Source organism: Mugil cephalus, chromosome 13 (genome assembly GCF_022458985.1).
Source record: "Mugil cephalus isolate CIBA_MC_2020 chromosome 13, CIBA_Mcephalus_1.1, whole genome shotgun sequence".
NCBI lineage: Eukaryota > Metazoa > Chordata > Actinopteri > Mugiliformes > Mugilidae > Mugil > Mugil cephalus.
Genome location: NC_061782.1, coordinates 24,194,910 through 24,207,644, shown reverse-complemented (window position 1 = coordinate 24,207,644; position 12,735 = coordinate 24,194,910). Strand labels below are relative to the sequence as shown.

Genomic DNA, 12,735 nt, shown 5'->3' with positions numbered 1-12,735 from the left:
TTCACGCATTGCAAACAGCAGCATAGTATAGATGAGGACACGCATCATGACAGGAAAAGGATGTGTCCCAGAAACATGTCATGTCAGTGCCCTGCAGACAGCAGAGAACACAAAAACCGTGGGAAAAATAAAGACAGAGACAGTTTAGCTGCCTTTTCCAGAATTATTAGTTATTATAGTTATTCGGCTTTTCTCTACTAAGCTTACATATATACTAACTTACTGGCTTGGAAGGCAAAGGTCTCCGGGCATAGGAGTGCGAAATGTCAATGCATGCCATGATCATAACAGCAGGAGGTCCTCAAACAAAGACAGTTCTAAGGTGCTATGGAGGCTTGTGTTGCGAAAACTAGTTTGCACTTGATTTGGTCTAAAGAACTAAGTCAGGGATGGAAATGCATGTCACCGTAGATATGCAATTTATGAGAGCCCATGGGGGACAAACCTCTGCCAGCTGTGGTCAAGCCAGGTCAGGCATCAGCACTGACTGAAAAAACAGAAAGTGGGTGAAGGGAAGTTTTAAGTTCAGATTTATTTTTTTTGAAGTACACTCGGTTTGACTATCCATAAGTTTAAAAGATGGAAGGGGAAAGGCTTGTGGACGAAACTGACCACGGTAACTCAGGATGAAACATGCTTGTTAACACTGAACTAAAACCAATATTTATTCCTAGCATTAGCTCAGACATGACTCCAATACATATTAGAGCTGTAAGGCTTCACTAAACTAGAATGCCTGTATAATGGTTGTGTGCGTGCGCTAACCAGTAAGGTTGCAGTTGATTGACTCTTTTCTGAGGTAACCAAATTTGAAAAAAAAATCCTCAGGATCTTCCTAAGAGACTGACTGCATCCACTAGAATGGTGACCACCAACCATAAAACATAATCCCTTCAAGTCATTAAGAGTCCAGGAGTATAGCATTCACCAACTGGTCGTTGCTGTTGCTGTCCATTTCCATGCTTGTCCAGACTCTTATAATATATGCAATAAAGGCTTTGAAGGAACTTAAGAGAAGTAAATCACTTTAATGTTGTATTGCATTAGACAAAATACCAAATTTTGACATATGACATAGTGAGTTAAGGTCAAAGCTTGTTTTGTGAGGTGACAAAAATGTTACTACAATGGTGCTGAACAGACAGAACAGACATCTATGGCAGTAAGTTAGTAAGTTATGCAATTAATGGAGTAGGAACATAAAATCTCGGAGGTTGTGACTGTCATGCAGAATGAGACAGGTACGTCTTTTAGTAGCTTGAATGATAACAGCTTCAAGGAAATGAGTCATTTGGCTTGTGTAGCAAGGGAGCAGTTTTCTGGAAAAATGATGCAAAGGGGTTTATAAGTTCGTTACTGAGACCAGACGTGTTTGACGATGACACCAAAACTAAACCAGGAAACTCATGACTTCATCATCCACACTGCCAGTTCCTGGAAAAAACTCAGGATGACATTTTAAGCCATCTTCCTTTCGGACGGTTTAAATCTTCATCTCCAGTTTTACACTTTGTCTGAGGCTAGAAAATAATAGTGATCAAACTGTTGAAGAAACGGTGAAATCCAGTACCTCTGCAAAGTGTACTTGTAAGTTTCAACAATCTTGATGATGTCAGGCCAGCACCCGATCTGAGTAATAACATCAGAATTGTGGACCACTTCCACTGCGGTGTATTGGATTAGTGCTTCGCTAAGCTAAATAAAAAAATAAAAAATAAAAAGCGATGCACTCCTTCAAAAGCTTCTGCAAACACTAAATCTGCTTGGTGGCACACAGTGTAACACCGTTTATGTCTAGAGAAACTCCCAGCTACAAAATACATTTGAGTGGATAAGCGTGAAGTGGGGAATGGCGGAAAAAAAAGGAGCAAATGCGCTCAGTCAAGCAACAAATAAAAAATAAAGTTAAGAGAACAGGCAGGATACTCGGTCTCTCCGAAAGATACAGCGCAGTAAATTATGTTCGTACCGCTGTAACTCCTCTGCATTCCCTCCCTCACGATCTCGCACTCACATAAACACACACACAGATGCAGACGCACAAATATAAGCAGGGAAAGAGATAGCAGTAGACGCTCTTTATCTCGAAACATTGGCAGCTCATAATGAGAGTGACTTCCTCTGCAGCCAGTGGTTGAGTGGTTGCTGACAGCCTCTCAGCCCTGCGTGTCAGCACGGGGGCATTTGAAGCGCTGCCTTAGTTTGACAGCCGGGCCACGCACTTACAGATGTTTTCACACACACACACACACACACACACACACACACACACACACACACACACACACACACACACACATATATATGAACAGAGATCGCTGCTGCAGCTACGCTTCAAGGTTGACTCCAGCAGTGGGAGGGAAGAGGACAAGATGTGTTTGAAGTCTTGACACATGGAAGAGAGACAGTATTGAGATTTGGTGGATTTGAGTTGGTGCGTGGTGAGTGGGTGATACACAGAGAGCCGACGCGCCAGCCAAAGGAGAGGAGGACAGAGCTTTAGGAGAGAGTTGTAAACCAAACAGACATCAATACCAAGCGCCAGGGAGTAAATTCATTAAGAGCCAGAGAACACAAGTTTCTGATTACTGCGGAGCCGCCTCTAGAAAGATTGGTGCATGCGGAGGTTGGTGATAAATACGCTTGAGCTTAATCCCAAGGACAGGGAAACACGCTGAGGGGAAAGGGTTCAGGAAAAAATTTTATTCTGTCACACTCCAGATAATTGCCGCCAACCTTAATGCTACATTATTGCTTTACAACCGCCAAACAACAATAAAAGGTCAGGCCAGAGTGAAAATGATAGTTGCATAAACTCGTCTTTATTCATAGGTCGCACCTCCTGTGATGTTCTTATCAGTGTTCACCCGCTGCCTCGCACAGTAATAAAACAGGAACAGGCAGGGCAAGAGGGCTTATGAATCTTGTAAATGTTTTAAAGCGTCAAATCACCTCTTACACAGAAATTGCTTTAAATGAAGCCAGTGATTTATTTAGCTTAACACTGGCACTAAGATGACAGGGAGCTGGATACTTTGATACATGTGCAAAGCAACTTGATATCAGATAAGAAGAAGATGAAACAGTGGCAAACAAAGAGGAGAATGTTCTGAAAGGCACCTAGTAAAGGAATCATTTATTAATACAGTAACAGGACACTTTCCAGGTTGGGTATTTGTGCATTTCTTTGGTCGCTTCGATTTTTCCAGCACTGCGGGCCAAATGGTGTGGCAGTAATTTTAGTCCACTTGAATCTCAGAATAATGCCCTGGGTTTCCGTGTGGCTCCCTCCCGCATGGATCACTGACTCATAAACACAGCGCAACTGGGGAAGAGAACGGCAGCCATTTCATCTAAACTCTGCTCTCTCCTTCCTCTGAGCTCATATGAATCCACGCGGCGCCGTAGAAGATGATTGTTTTTCTGCTCCGCGTGGTGCCTACCACTCTGTATTCTCTCTCCGGGATGTCACGAAAGGTAACACATCAAAATGTACCAATAAATATATATCCCACCTATAACAGTATAACACAGATCCTCACGTCTAGACGTACTTCTACATGCAATGCATTGGTACGTCTGGACGTGTAGATCTGTGTTACACATTACAGATGCTTCACATGTGCTCGGTGTAAAATGAAGGAGACTTTTCCCAGTAAATAAGAAAGCAGCGGTGGTCCCACAGGCCACAGAAGGACTCCTGTGCCCTTTGATAAAAACAGGTAGAGCTGCTAAAGAGAGAGATAAAGATAAGTGGCTGAACACGGAGATAAAGAAAACCGTGGGTCATAATCAACAGTCTGAATTAAAAGTGCAGCATAAATCATGACAGGTGCGTATTATTCATTTTATCCTCACCCACGGGGAGTTTTGTTTACCGCCACCGCGGCCGACGTGTCAAATGTGCCGATGTGTCTGTTCCTGATTTAAAGGCGCTGCCGCTTTGAGTACAAACATTTAATGAAGCCGGCTGCAGCATTAAAACCACTTTAACACCTGCTAAAATCACCACCTAAACAGAAATAAGGGTGCGTGTCTCACTCATAGGTGCGTCATCTTCTGAGACACTGCATCTTACTGGAAAACACATCAGAGCTGCTGGTCCCGCAACACTTCTAGGAAGGATGTAATGCTAGGACCTGGGGGCAATCTCAAATCCTTAACGGCGCTGCAGTGCTGGCATTGTTTCTAGAGTTAGGCCTCTGAGACCAGCGTGATTCCTTTTTGTCAAAATTTGCCCAATATTTCATATCTCTAACAGCACCACTGAGAATAAACCATTATAGAGTGCGGCTCATTTCTTGGTGCAGAGAAGGAAGTTGATTGTGAGTCATCGAACTTCCCCAGAGGTAAAGGAACTCGGCCTCAGGAAAAGGTCCCAAAATAATCAGCTAAATGAACCCAGAGCCACTGCTGTGTGTTTGCTCTATTAGCTAAAAGCTTCTGTTAAATTTTTTTTTTTAAATGAAAACGTGTTTGATTATTTAATCTGACGTGTGTCTCACTGTTTTACACATGTTGCATTAAGCAATTTTGTGTTACAGATCATATTTTTAAAAGCCTCTCAGAGTTACACAGACTTGCGATTAGGGCTGATAATGATGACGTGAGGCGAAAAGGGTAATGGTGTGATGATAAACTGGATTCTGCGTGGGACGCAATAAAACGTGAAATTCTTACTGAGCACGCTGCGAATCTTGTCTTGTTGAGAAGGCCTTCTGTTTAGACCTTCAGCTTTCTTTATTGATTTTTCTGCAAATCAACAAAGTCATTGCATAAACTGTATCTAATCCACACGGCACGTCTGGTGGTGAAATCAAGCCGAGGTCTGTGGGTGTGTCACCGGGAACAGGTGCTGTGGGGGGTTGCCGCGCCGCGCGTCCGTGCATCTGTGCGCTCTACGCACGGGTGTCACCGGAGATTAGTGGCTTCGGCCAGAGACGCGGGGTCGATTATGGAATTACAGGATCACAGTGGCTGCGTATTGTTCCTTTAGTCTGGGATCACCGAGTCGTCCTGTCTGACTGAGACAAACATGACACACGTGAGGGGAGCCTCGCTGCATATCACTAAATCATGAGACGGTCTACTTCTATTAGGCTGCTATTGATGATTAAAACATGAAAAAGTGGCAGCAGAAACAGGCAGGTATTATAAGAGTGAAGTTTAACAGGGTATTGTTCTGCACTACAATATCCTCCAACATGAACGTTCAGCGTGGCGTAAGACCTACATTTACATAACTTAAAAGTGAAACTCCTCGGGGAGTACTTTTCATATTGGTTCTTCTTCAAAGTATGTATGTTTTTTGGGACTGCGCTGTGGAAGTGAACCGTACAGGGCCGTCTGAGAGATCGAAAACAAACACTAATCATTTCTGCCTCAATCCCTCTCCTGTCACCTCTCCCTGTAATTTCCAAAGGCCGAGCTGAGGAAGACAGCAGAGCGATCTCTGGCTTTCTGTGTCTGCGCTCCGCGTCCTCTTAGCCTCACCCCTGCCTCAGGCTGATTAAACTTCTCCTCTCGCCCGCCTGTGCCCTGTTCCAGCTTCTCCTCTAATGATCAGACACTATTCCCCTCTTTGCTTTGTCCCTTCCTGAATTGCCTTTTCCATGGCCGTCAGTGTTAAACTCACCATACAAAAACTCTAAGGGGGTCACGACGAGTTAATCTCAATTGGGCACAACATGCCGTAGAAATTAAAAAGCGACGACGTCCTTTTTTCAAATGTTACATGTTTTCTTACTTAGTGTAGTATACCTTTCACTTTTCATGTAAAATTATACATTATCTAAAAATCCTTCTCCTCAGCACTCATGATGAGGGTTCACATGTTTATTCTGAAGGGTTAACAAATCAAAAATGATGTAAACGTATCAAGAGAAATTTTTAAAAGCAACTTTCAAAATAGCTCGTCAAATGTCAGGATGTGACATGGGATCATGCAAAGCTGCCAATCACCATCACTACAAGACTGACACCAGAAATCTGCCACGGCTCTGACCCAGCGTCACCGATGTCAACTATGATCATGTGCTGCACATCGTACTCTATGGGACAGGCTGGTATTTAACTGCCAAAACTAAATGCCATGACGTTTCTTCTCTAAAGGTGCACCTTTTTTTCAACAGAGCTCAGAAAATAACACAAATAAGCTTCGCACAAACACAAAAAAATATATAAAAAATATAGAAAACTAGCTTCTCAGTTAGTGTGTCTTCAGGAGCAAATTGGTCATGAAGTTGCTGTCCAAGATTCTGTTTATGTAACTTGGCACCCGCATCATGATCTCACCCTGCTGGAGGAGAGGCACCGGTTTAGGGCAAATTGGCCTATTGTGAGTTAAAGATGACAGAGGAAATAGACAGAAGAGGCTCTTTTTCTGTCAAAAAAGGTCAAAGCCTTGTTCTTTGGAAATGTGGAGGCAGAGCGTGTCTGTTGGATTTGACACGGCTGTCATCACCTGCAGTGGAATAGTGAAGTGGAATGACTGCGCCACATCCATACAGTCTGTCTCTCTAAAAAACACAAAAAAACAAACAAAAAAAAAAAAAACAACAACAACGACAGTCTAGAAACCCACAACAGTCTCGACCAACCACGGGTACCTGCCCGAGTAGTTGTGAAGAAGGGAATAACACCGCCACCTAGAGGCTCCACTCTGCATCTCTCCCACACAGAGGAAAAAGTTCAGCCATGCTCCCCTCACACACTCACACTTTATCCAACAAGTGGACTCACAACAGCCACAACAGGAAGCTCTCCACAAAGCCACAGACAAACTCGTCCCACGGACAACAAAGCCCCCGCCCCACTCTGTGTCTAAAGCATTTATCCACTGCTTGATGAGACTCAGAACTATAGCTCCCCATGCAAGGTCACTTCCAGTCAGCATGCAGTGTTGCTGGGGGGGCGAGAACAAGGGGAGAGAAAGACAGATAGAGGAGAGGATGAGAGGGGATGAATACTTGACACCTTCCATGAGGGCATGCACAGCTCGGAGCTTAACCGTCTCTCAGCTGAGACGGGTGACCAGTGAAAGGATAGAAAAGGGGAAGAGGTGGTGAAAAAGTCTCCAGAGAGGAGAGGTTTTTTTTTTCACGTGTGCATTCTTACCCATGATGGGAGCCAGGCGGAATATGTCAGACAGGCGGCTGTTCACAGGCTCATATGGAGAATCCTCCAAGAAATCATTGCCTGCGGGGAAAATAAGCACACATTGTAGATGGGATACTGGATATTTGTTTCTAACCCTCACCCTGGTTTGTTTACCGCCACCACCCCCCTACACACACACACACACACACACACACACACTGGCCTGCATGTGACATGGGTTATCTGGGTCAGTCGATATTCACGCTGGCACACAGCCACACGCTTGATTAGGCAGGTTGGTCAGCTGTGTTGAGCAACTGGAACTCCGCTCACTGGTCTGGCCATGAGCTGGATGCAGTTTAGGGACAGAGAGGCAACAACCCCTCCCATCAACCTCCATCCCTCTCTCCCTGCTGTGATCAACACTTTAAGATGGCACAGCCACAGCTAAGGGGCTTCATGCTCCATTACCCTCAAGGAAAGTGATTTAGGAGGTCAAAAGTAACGATCCTGGCCAAGTCGGGGGCCAAATTTTGAATGAAACTTGAGTGATTGTGCGTAATCACGCTGACTGTGTGCTACTTTTTGGGGTTTTTTTGTGTGTGTGTTTAAGGCAGGAGGGATGGGGAGGATCAGAGCTGGAAAGAGGCGGTGAGGGCCGACTGTGACCCCTCCGCTGAGCAGCGGGGAGGAGGAGGAGCAACTAATCATCTCACTCCTCATCTCACAGGACAGATTAACAAACCTATGACCCATTTCATATAAGCTGCAGGGTGTTCTCCTAATGTAGCAAACAAAAATCCTGAGGTACTGCGAGGCCAGCTTTTTACAGAATATCCAAGTATATGTAGTTTAATAAGGGGAGGATTACGCAGATGCAGGCTACATTCATAAAGTTCCCCCAAAAGTCCAAGCTAACCTTGTAACGTCTGGTAGATCCCCCAGTAAATGCGCAGGCAGTTCTTCTCTTTCTTCATGCCCCGTTTACACCGGCAGTTGTACAGCGGGCTCTGTTTGAGCGCGTCCATGGCGCTCCGGCACTCGTCCTTGGCCTCCAGGCCGGCCACCATGCTGAAGTTGCTCTTCCTGCCGCCGGCCACGCACTGCCTCATTGTGCGGTACTTGGTGCTGCACGCCTGCTCATGCAGACACTGGTCGCTGGCCCTCACGCAGTCCAGCCAGCTTGTCTTGGCGCGCAGGTTCTCCTCCGCGTAAGACAGCACATCTGGAAACACAGGAGAACAGTGAGTTAAAGTAAAAAGAAATACAACAAACCGATGCCCTTCTTATTTATCATGTTGTTTGCGCTTTTAGAACTGTTCTCAAGGATTAAAATACTAAAGGTGATATTAAAGGCTGATCAGTGGCAGCGCGGATTACTGAACTGGAATTAGTTTCGCGATAGTTATTCCAAGCAGCTGAGTGGCATCATGAGGACGGCTGAGTTCAGATTTCTTCCACGGTCAGTTTGGTGAGGCAGCTCCTGGTTGACTTTTTGGAGCAGTTTGGACCGCTGCCTCCGCAAGACTCCTCTTATTATTAACAACCCTCTCTCTCACTAAATATTGCATGCAGAGCAGCTGTAAAGTAAACTTACCTAAAAGAGGCAGCAGAACATACAACACTGCGAGGAGCATCGTTTTCCTTTGCGCGTAAAACAAACAACTCCCCAAAAAACTCGTTGGATGATAATTTGCGAATTAAAGGCGATTTAACAGCAGTTTAATTCCCAGGGTACTTCCACTGTATTGGATCCATTGAAACGGTGTAGCAGTGCGCGCTCTGCTGTGCAGAACCGATCCAGCTCGCCTCATGCGAGGAATTATTTCCCCCTTCAAAAACAAAAAGTCCCGATTCTACAGTTTCTCGGACTCCTCGGCAGTCTAAGCAGGAAAGGGGAAAAAAAGAAGCACTTCTTTCTTTATTCTCGCCTCCGCGCCGGTGGTCTTCTCGACCGCCAGGAGACAAAGACAGGGGATCAGAGCAGCGGTGGAAGCAAAAAGTCCAACCAGTGGGATGCTTGCGTCTGTGCGTCTGAGCGCACACAGCCAACTGGAGTCCCACTGCTCTCTAGCGCGTTCAGCAGGAGGAGAGTGCCAGCTTCCCCCCCTCGCACTGGAGTACAGCAATCTGATCATAAATTTACAATGATAGAGCTCCCCACTCCCTTTCAATGTCAATAACACATCGGCAGCACACAAAAAAATCAATGAAATCAACGCCACTTAGGCTGAACAATACAGGGCTGCACTTTTATAGCTTTGATAAACTTTTCAGCTAAAAAACGCACAAAAGTTAGCATGTTATTTAAAATAATTCATTTTATTCCATACATTGTCTAAATAAAAGAAAAACAATATGGAACCGTCAATGAATGAAGTGGAAGCAGGACTGGGAGACTAAGTTCGGACATGTGTGTGGGCTTGTTTTAAACGTGTGCGCAGCCAGGGAAGAGGGCAAAGGACTCCGGTGTTTATGACATGATTATTATTGCAGATTGTAGAGCAGTCTATACATACACACATGACAGCTGGCTGGATCCAAACCTGAAAGGTGAATGGAAAAATTACAGCTGGATATTTCATGTGTGTGACTCCTCCCAGTTTGCCATCATGTTATTCCCATTTACAATTGGCAAAAACAAAACAAAGTGTTGTGCAACGCTTGCTTTCGACTAAAGGGGTTGTAGACTGTTAGGTATTTGGACGTGACGTTGCATTTATAAAATCTACATATGTGCTTCTGAGAGTCAACTGGAGCAGCCTGATAGCGCTCCGCTGAGGAAGGAGAACCTGCCCAGAGGAGAGTGGACACCGGGAGAGTGTCGCCATCTGTTGGTTGTGTTGGAGAAGGGCCACTATTCAAAATAACAGCGAGGAGCCATGTGATGGAGAGGTCTCAAAATCATTTTAGTTCGGGGGGCACATACAGACCAACTTGACTCAAGTGGGCCAGATCAGTAACATCACAGCATAATAACCTATAAGCAAAGGCAACTCTAGTTTTTTTTTTCCATTAGTTTTAGTTCAAAGAAGAAGTAAATTGGGAGAATGTTTACGTTTGATAACTCATCTTTGAAAAAAAATCTTAAGAAAAACTGCAATTTGGGCATGTCGTGGTCTGCTGTTTAGTCCTCTCAGTGTTGTGTAAAACATTGGGCAATTTAGAGAGGGAGTTATTTTCAGTGGAAAATCTTCTATGTAATTTTCACACTTTGTAAATTCATGCCAGATTTGCCCCCCAACACCTGTGCTTTACAACACCACCACACATTTCAAACTCAATATTTCAACTAAGTATGTAGACATCCTTCTGATCATGCCATCGGCAGATGCCTGGAAATCCAAAAGAACACATCATGACCGTAATAACAGGTATGATGCATTGTGGATTCTTCCTGTAGCTCATTGATTGCCTGCACGGTATTCAGAAGCTAATCCACTTGGCTAAATATGTAAGACCAGACTATGTCAATGAGTCTCTCTCTGCATTAAAGCCTCGGCCCAATCAATCAAGGAGGCTGGCGCCCACCGCAGTAAATCAGCTCCACCACACACATGCAGCCAGAGCAGAGCACAGCAGAGAAGATTCATTCAGAGATGGGATGAGGTGGCTTATTTGACTGCCAGTGAATGATCCCTCACTGAAAAGGAAGTTGCGATTAGGTAGTCACAGATCAATCATTCCTGCAGGCGAGCAGTCACCTTTTAAGAAGTGACTTTCAAGATTTTCTTTTCAAGATTCAAGGTTTCTTTAGTGTCAATTTCCCTGTATGTATATAAAAATCAAAAAAAGGTTCTCTGTTTTTCTCTCTCTCATAATATACAGACTAAAATCTAAATGATAAAAACAGACACAAAATAATCATTCTGATAAAAATATAGAAAATATAGTTAATAAATAAAATCAGCCTATAAACAGTACCAGTGCAATGTGGTTGTAGCTTGACAACTGTCGGGCTTGTGTTTTTCAGTTCTGTTTACCAGGTATGCATACAGGCCCGCTGTGTTACAGAGAACAAGATGGGAGAAGAAACAGAGAATGAGTCCAAATGAACGACAGGCTTGGCCTACTATGAGGGATAATTGTCTGCTAACAATCTGATGACTTTGCTGTTCTGGAGTCTCCAAAGGGAACGCTGCCACTCAGAGGAAGGCCGCCTTGTGATTTATGAAACGTCCTCAATCAATATGTGATATTAATTTTGCAAATGAATGTCAGAATGATGTAGTCCTCTGGTCATTTAGCGTCTCACACTGTAATGCGCTTCATGGCACCGGATCAGAAGCTCCCCCCTCCGCCCCGCTGTCCCAGTAGTGAAACGAGAAAATTGGTCAAAGTCAGGATTGGTGTGGCAGACGTACGCTTATTGTCTCAATGGATCACTTTTCAGAATGCTGACTGTGCTGAAAATACAACACTTCAGAATGTACAGCAAGCCATGCCTGATCAATGCCATTTTATTGCATATAACTAGTTAGCCAACACTTACTTGGCTAATGGAACGGAATATTTGTCACTGTTTACTTAGTGATTTGTCTCCATTAGAGAGCTGAATAAGGGGCAGCTACTTAAAGGTTACGCTCGCTAACTAATAAGAATGTAGCTAAAAAGTGTAAACTGAGATTAAATTCGGGACTGGGGCATGAGCAGTAAATTAGCAGTTTTGAAAAGTCTTCTATTTTAAACACCAGTTTATTTGTTTATTCAGAGATGGGCAGAACCTGGAAACCTTTTGGGGTTTCTACATGACTGTACCGAAAAAACATTGGTCTTTAAAGCCTCAAAAACAGACTCTACCAGTGACATCTAGTGGCCATCCGCGATTATAACACGAACTTCCAAACGATTAAAATTAATTCCAGTTCTTTTTTATTTATTTATTTATTTTTATTTTACAAAATTATGCGGCGCACCATTTTAAAATAAATGCAAATACTACTAATTATTTAGCCAACCGTTGCCAGCCGCGGTGCAGATTGGGACGGAATGATCTTGACCAGAGCCGTAAATTAGAGAGAGTCTGGCCAACTAAAATCATGGGCGCCATGTTAGCTATTGTTAGATATTAGAGGGAAGATTCTACAGTGTAACCCCTATGCTTTAAATATCTTAAATGAGCCTGTAAAATGCTTTGTAGCCCAATCGCCTCACCAGGCAGGAGCTGTGTTTACCTGCTCAGTCTTCCGTATTCATCCATCGCCACTGAAAGGTTGAAATTACTTAGAAAAATTATAAATAATCAGAAACTGTGAAAATTAAACCAGTACTGCTGTTATTCAATGTTATTTAAGACTGAAGGCTTAGACTAGCTCGTATAAGGCTAGGTTAACTTCAGACTTTCGAACATTCATTTGTAAAGCAGTGTTGGGCGCTTTTGAGATCAAGGTACACCTTAATGATGGTATGACTTTACTTTTGCTAAACAAAATCGTAACAAACGTCAAAGAGATACTGACATTTAACATTACCTCACATACTTGGGAGAAATCAGTTGACATGCAGTTTTTCCTTTTAATCTTCTTCTGCCATAACTTTCTCCGTTTTTGTTTACCCGTAGACTCCAACACAGGACTGTGGCATATTTTAATTTTTAATCCAATTTTATTCTCCGTTATTGCCACTTCTCTATGGGTG

The 12,735-nt window shown here is 43.8% G+C and overlaps 1 protein-coding gene across 3 annotated transcripts in view; it reads right to left on the bottom strand.

Annotated features, from left to right (window-relative positions):
• The window catches only part of gfra1a (gdnf family receptor alpha 1a), a 90,291-nt gene extending 81,092 nt beyond the window's left edge, over positions 1 to 9,199 (bottom strand). For 2 of the 3 annotated variants that reach the window (XM_047603835.1, XM_047603837.1), the window contains exons 1-3: positions 8,696 to 9,199; positions 8,018 to 8,323; positions 7,117 to 7,197 (exon numbers count right to left, since the gene is read on the bottom strand). In XM_047603835.1, the coding sequence (XP_047459791.1) occupies positions 7,117 to 7,197; positions 8,018 to 8,323; positions 8,696 to 8,735 (427 nt within the window). In that variant the 5' untranslated portion in view covers positions 8,736 to 9,199. Of the gene's footprint in view, positions 1 to 7,116; positions 7,198 to 8,017; positions 8,324 to 8,483; positions 8,610 to 8,695 lie in introns of those variants that run through there. The other variant, XM_047603836.1, reaches the window with a different exon arrangement.
• Positions 9,200 to 12,735: the final 3,536 nt, after the last annotated feature.